The sequence below is a fragment of the Vigna radiata genome, chromosome 7, assembly GCF_000741045.1.
Source record: "Vigna radiata var. radiata cultivar VC1973A chromosome 7, Vradiata_ver6, whole genome shotgun sequence".
Taxonomy (NCBI): Eukaryota; Viridiplantae; Streptophyta; class Magnoliopsida; order Fabales; family Fabaceae; genus Vigna; species Vigna radiata.
Window position 1 is genome coordinate 26,376,434 of NC_028357.1, and position 6,754 is coordinate 26,383,187.

Below are 6,754 nucleotides of genomic sequence, written 5' to 3' on the forward strand. Positions count from 1 at the left end.
TGGCCTGCCGAATATTTTTCCACCTTACTCCTCATTCAACCACATTGACATCACCATCGCGGAAAAATGCATATCCACGTTCTAACAATTCAAAATATCGCCACGAAATCGCTTCCAATTTCTCGCGACATTTCTCATCAACGTTATCTCAATAAGTCATTTGCAACATGCCTTATTACGCAAAAACGGATGAATCGAGCAGTTCCGCTCTTATAGGGCACCTATAAATAAACTTCCCCCACACCTCTTTCACCTCAACCCATCTAAACGACACCACTCCTTTTTTCTCTCTTTTCTCTCTATTCAACCATGGCTTTTAAGAAAACCCTAGCCCAGCGCCTCCTCAACATCACCAAAATCTCCAATTACCGCATTTCCTCCTCCGTTCGTTCTCCCAATCCGGCCAAACCTGACATTGCTCCGGATCCCGGAGATAGCGGAATCTTCCGCCGCTTCCTCCACAAGAGGCCAGTCCTCTCCTCGGACCTTCGACAGCCGGCTGCCGGCTCCATCCTCCACCGCCTTCGGGAGATGGACATTGCACGGAGCCGGATCCGGTTGGACGGACTCACTCCACCGGAAAAACAAGAAGTAGAGGCCAAAGATGTGAGGAAGGTGCTCAGAGCCGTTCAAATAGAAACAGTGAAATCCAAGTTACGGAAAATTCCGGAGAGTTGCATAACGTACTCGGAGTTCATGCGAATGTGCGTGGAGGGTTGCTCCGATCCGGAGCAAGCGAGGATCATCGCGAAGATGCTGGACGATTCTGCCTCTGTTATCATCTTAGGCGATGTCGTTTTCCTCCGACCTGAACAGGTTAATTTCTTCTCCGTCTTTTTATTTTAATTTATGCTTTAATTTATATTTTGTTTATTTGTTTGTTTTGCTCTGTTGGGTTGTGTTTTGATGTGTGGGCTGACACAGAGAGAGTGGTGGTGGAGATTATGAAATTAAGATCCCAGATAGGTTTCTGGCTTTCTATCTAACCGCGTATAGTTTTTTTTTTTTTCTTTCTAATTCAATGTTAGGGAGAGTTTGTTTTGAAAACGACCGAGAACTGATAAGGTTTTGTGGTGATTTGTGTTTTTCCACAGGAAATTGAAAGTTTGTTGTAATCAAACGTGTAAAGGATTCTACCTTTGAGATGGTAAATTTGGGGGCTTTTTAACGGACACGCGAAAAGCCCTTCTGCTTTCATACCCTTCTTCCTCATCCTTTTGGGAGAATTTTTCAATTTTTTTTACTGATACAGAGGACAGGGCTTTTAGTTTTCTATTTGAAAAATTCTAAATTTATAATTTGGATACAAATTATTATAATAATTTGTATCTAAACTATGATTTGAAGATTTTCAAATGCATAACCAATCTAGCACCGTGACTGAAAGCGAGATTTGCCTGTTTATTTATTGGATCCAATCCCTTGGAAAGAGATGTTTTGACAAACAACTTTTTGATTGAGAACTCCTCAACAAAAATCAATTTTACTGAAAATATATTTTTTATTTTTAATAGTAGTATTCATGAGTGAATAACAGTATATAAAATGATGCAATATCTATTATTATTATTTATTAAATTTATACATTAGTTTGCCTTAAAATATATTTTAAATTGTATTCTAACCTATTTTGTAGATGGCCGGATCATAGATTCCGGCATCATCTATTATAGAAAATGTTTCTTGAGATTTACTTTTTATTTTTACGAAGTTCACTATTTTTTGGAAGAGATGACAGTGACAGACTGGCAGGTTATTATGCAGAGTGCAATAATTTCATTATTTAAGTAATTACGAATTTTGTCTTTCCTATACATGTATTGAATGATTGTAGGAGTTAAAATACAATAATAATTGCAGGGCAGCACAAAACCATAATAATTGCTTGCCAGAAAAATACAATATTTGGTAGTAGGTTCTCTAATTATTTGTTATATGTCTCCTAAAAAATGATAATTATAAATTATATTCTTAAATGAAAAAGATAAATACTAATAAAAATTCTTTTAAACAGTCTGATGTTTTCATGTTATATTAGCCTTAGTTTAAACTTTATTTCTTTATTTGAAAAAGAAATGTTTTGAAAGTGTTATAGAATTACTTTGAAAGTGTGATTAAAAACATTTGATTTAACTGTTAATTTTTAATTATAAAATCTTTTTCTTTAACTAATTTGTACCTTAGGGAAGATTAAATTAAACTTGTCAGATTTTATGCAACAAATAGTCTTACAGTAGGATTAAAAAACTCTGCATCATGCTTTTGAGTATTATATTGACATTCAGGGCGGTGCATTTATGGGAAATGAGCCCTTTATTCCCGGGGCAAGTGGTGGGGGCAGCTATTTTCATAGTTTATAGGAATTGGGATGTTTACAAAACTAATTTATCCTTCAAGAAAATAGTACACTTGAGGATAGAAATAATGTGCATTAGGCTATTAAGCATATGCTTTGTGATAGAATATGCTTTGTGTAGCAGAGTTCTTTGTCTTTTATGTACGGTGGATTGTGCAAAAGGACTTATTTTCCTGGGTGGGTAGGCAGCATTTCATAGAAATCTGAGATGTTGACAATATGAAACTTATGTCATCAGAAAAATAGTAAGATAATATAAGAGGTACTTTAAAATCATAAAACTTTTATTAATGTTATCAGATAATCATGTTGTTAACAGGTAAAACAAAACTTTTTGAAATTTTTATTATTATTTTTCTATGAAGAATATTTTGATAGTATTAATGCATTGATTATTTTGGATAATTAAGACTTTATATATCCTAAATGTGGTAATGTGCCAAATAGTTTGACACAAGTGAAGATTCAATTTGATGACAATTCTAACTGAAATTTTATTTTCTAAGATATCATTAATCAACATGTAATATTCTTATGAAAAAAAAAAGGATAAGAATAAAAATGCTTTAAGATTGAATATCAAACATTAAACTTTGAAGTGCACTTAGGTAGTGGATGTATTCTTTTGGGTGAGAAAGAATATGCCATCTTAACTTGTAGTTAAGGTGTGTCTTGAAACACTATAATTGAATTGAATATGTTCAGGATCTTAGTACTTCTTACTGCATAATTTTGGGTCAAAACTTGTTTTCTATACATATACTAATTCTGACTATTTTATTTATTTATTTATTTTAATGGTTTAAATTGTGATTTTATTGAATTAAAATATTTATGGAATTCCATCAAAGTAGTGTAAGATTAAAAAGAAGTGAAAATAGAGGCATGTTACCCAAACTCAGTAAAATTTGTTACAGGTAGCAAAAACCATTCAGTCTATCCTACCTCTAGCAGGAGCAAGGAGTATTGAGTCAGAAAGAAAAGAGTTGGAAGAAATGGAGAAAGTGAAAGCAGGAATTGATGAGAGAGCGAACACCTTGGTTCGACGTGAACTGTGGGCTGGGTTGTGGTTTCTAGTGGCACAATCATTAGGATTCATGAGACTGACATTTTGGGAACTATCTTGGGATGTGATGGAACCAATATGCTTCTATGTTACTTCCATGTACTGCATGGCTGGTTATACCTTCTTCATCAGAACCTCCAAAGAGCCTTGTTTCGAAGGCTTTTACCAAAGTCGTTTCGCCAGCAAGCAGAAGCGTCTAATGAAACTTCACAATTTTGACATTGGCAGGTATAAGGAACTCAAGGCTGCTGTACCATCGCCACCCTCTTACCAGATTGATTCATCATTTCTTATTCAACCATTTGAACAATTTCACAAAAAATTGTAGTGACTATAGCCCTCTACCAAATTAAGAGGAATCATTCTCCACCTTTTCTTCTCATATCAGTCCTCCCCAAAACAGAGACATAGAAAATATAAAAGATAAAAAAAAATGCTTTATGATCAAGATGACTTAGCATTAGGTGCGGCTTGGTGTACAATATATGCAGAGTGATTTTTTAATCCTTTTTCTTTTTCTTTTTCTTTTTTTTTTCCTTTTTTATATATTATATAAATGTTTTCCTTTTTTCCTCTTTTATATAATGATATAATAAATGTTACAATATAATGTGTCACACATTAAAAAAAATGCAACACCTCACCACTTTGTTGAACAAAATCTTGGCAGAGAGAAATCTATAGGTAAGTTTTATAATTATTCTATTAAGAAAATTAAAGTCTGATAAATGATTAATGTAAATTATGTGATTGATTAAATGAAAATGAAATTATTTTTTAAAATTGAACAATCATACATTAATAAATTCATTTAAATGTATAATCACAACCTTCCATATATATAATTCATAAGTTGTTGAGTTCTTATTTATTATTTTTCTTTAAAAATATTAAAGTAAACTTATTTTGTCATGTTATACTGAATTCACCAAGTTATACATAGCTCACCTTTTTTTTAAGGAACATATAATCTGATATGTGGATTTTTAAACAAAATGTATCTAAATGAATGCACATTTTCTCTCTTTAGAAACACGATATAATATAATACAACAAATAAATTTTAATAAATAATAAACCTAAAACATATAGTATATATTAGTGGAAAACATATTTATTTATTTTAGTTTATTACAACGGGATAATGATATAATGTTTGATATGGGTGAAAAAAGACAATGTACAAGAATTTTTTATCTAAATATTTTGAAAGATAATTTTATTAAGTGATTATCATGCACAATATATTTACATTTAGTAATTACATTTTATTTATTTACTTTAATATAAATTTTTAATCTTTGAAAATTATATAAATATAAAGTAAACTTATGAACAGACCCAACAATGTATTAGTTAAATCAGAAATACATAAATGTTAGACCTATGATAAAGGTTGGCTATGTGAGTAGGTTATAAAAGCTATGTGTCTTTAGATTTATCTATTTATTGTATGCCTAGTAATAATAGTAGAAGTCCAAAAATAAAATATAAATTGCAAGATGATATTCTCAATGGCATATTTATATATTTTTGCACATAATTGTAATAAGTTTTCCTATGGTCATAATTCATGCATAGAATACACCGTTCAACACGTTTGATGTGCACCTTGGGTATTGGGGATTTTTACACGCATATCAAAGATTTTACAGAAATTGCGTAACTGGGGAAGGTATTTTCCCAAGAAGACCTTAATGGACTTCTCGAACTTTCCCAAGTGCTTTTTATTGTAAGACAAAATAAGCTGTCCATCTTCAGATCATACGTGTCTCCCTCTCTCAACGGCTTCAATAACTTTTTGCGGTTCTTCCATCCCTTTCAATACAAAATTATTATTGTTTTTCTTCTTCTCCTCATATTTAAATTTTACATATAGAAAGATTAATTTAATTAATGATTAATTTTTTTAGTTAAATATCATTACTATTATACTTTGTTTAAACCTCATAAAGTTATTGAAATATTTAAAGACAAAAAAATATCTTAAGTTTTAAAATCAATGTTTTGAATCTAATTATTAACTTTAAAGATATTTTTTTAATACGTTTAATATAAAAATATTGATATTGTTTTTAGAATAAAAAAGTATTATAAGTTACTTTTAGCCTTTAGCTCTTAGATCAGATAACTTTTTGTAACTTAAAAGAAAAGCTCTTAGTGATTTGGATGTTAAGATGATAAAAAGTAATTCATATTCCATTATAATATTTTAAGGTTAAATACTCTTTTTTGTCCCAGTTTTGGTTACTAATATTCAAACTGGTCCCCATTTTATTTTTCTATTCAATATAGTCCTAAAGAACATAATTATGTTCAATTTAATCCTTTTTATGTTCAATGTAGTCCTAAAGAACGTAATTTGTGTTCAATTTAGTCCTTGTTTGTGTTTCACGGAGTTTGTAAAAAAGACTAAATTGAATACAAATTACGTTCTTTAGGACTGCATTAAACAGAAAAATGACTAAATTGAACATAATTACATTTTTTAGGACTATATTGAACAGAAAAATAAAATAAAGATCATTTCGAATATTCGTAACCAAAACTGAGACAAAAAAGATATTTTACCAATATTTTAATTAACAATTATACCATCAACTAATTAGTTTGAGTTTCATGATTGCCATGTGAATGGATACTAAAACCTAAACCACAAAATAATTCAAAACTCTATTAAGTACTGTAACTCATAATAATTTTCTTTTCTAATAAAATAAATCTACCAATTTTTTATTTTATTTTAATGCATGTGTTAAATTATTTTATTTTGGATTGTAGACTTAAAATTATACATGTTATCACAAAATATCTAACTTAATCAGATACATGTAGATATCATTTTAAATAAGATATAATACCCAGAATAATTTATTCTGCCTTACTTAAAAATGTTGTTTGTGTATATTTTTAATTTTTAAATTCTAATATAAGTTAATTCAATATTACTTTTATTTATTTAGTTTTATTTCAAATAAATTAAATCAAATCAAATCTTTTCACAGCAATAAAAGAACTAGTTTACAAATACAAATTGATTAATTGAACTTTAAGATGTCTTGTTATCTAGTTCTATTTTTTTTATATATATATAAAAATTTCTCTTAAATTATATAAATTATAAAATAAATTATTCTAGTCTGCTCAAATTTCAAAACAAGACAAAGAAATATTATTTAAAGTTAACAAATTGATCAATTTCTCATAAAATATCACGAGAAAATAAAGTTATATGCATAAAAAACATAGATAAGGAGATGACACAATTTAAAATAAAATTTGTATAGCTACGTAAAAGAAAAAGGTAACTAATTAAAATGTGTGAAGATTAC

At 29.4% G+C, this 6,754-nt stretch overlaps 1 protein-coding gene across 2 annotated transcripts; it reads left to right on the top strand.

The window, feature by feature from the left end:
• Positions 1-214: 214 nt before the first annotated feature.
• On the top strand, positions 215-3,990 carry LOC106768878 (calcium uniporter protein 2, mitochondrial-like). 2 transcript variants are annotated; one of them, XM_014654249.2, is made up of 2 exons: positions 215-816; positions 1,095-1,143. In XM_014654249.2, the coding sequence occupies exons 1-2, from the start codon at positions 310-312 to the stop codon at positions 1,113-1,115; spliced, it is 528 nt and encodes a 175-aa protein (XP_014509735.1). In that variant the 5' UTR covers positions 215-309; the 3' UTR covers positions 1,116-1,143. The 2 variants fall into 2 exon arrangements, with proteins under 2 accessions (XP_014509735.1, XP_014509734.1); XM_014654248.2 differs by lacking the exon at positions 1,095-1,143 and adding an exon at positions 3,274-3,990 and having other exon boundaries at positions 219-816.
• The last annotated feature ends 2,764 nt before the right edge of the window (positions 3,991-6,754 follow it).

Excerpts from the sequence above, each read along its gene's own strand:
- LOC106768878 (XM_014654248.2), top strand. The coding sequence starts at position 310 with ATGGCTTTTAAGAAAACCCTAGCCCAGCGCCTCCTCAACATCACCAAA. Across the intron at positions 817-3,273 it reads TTTTCCTCCGACCTGAACAG|GTAGCAAAAACCATTCAGTC; the intron begins GTTAATTTCTTC and ends AATTTGTTACAG.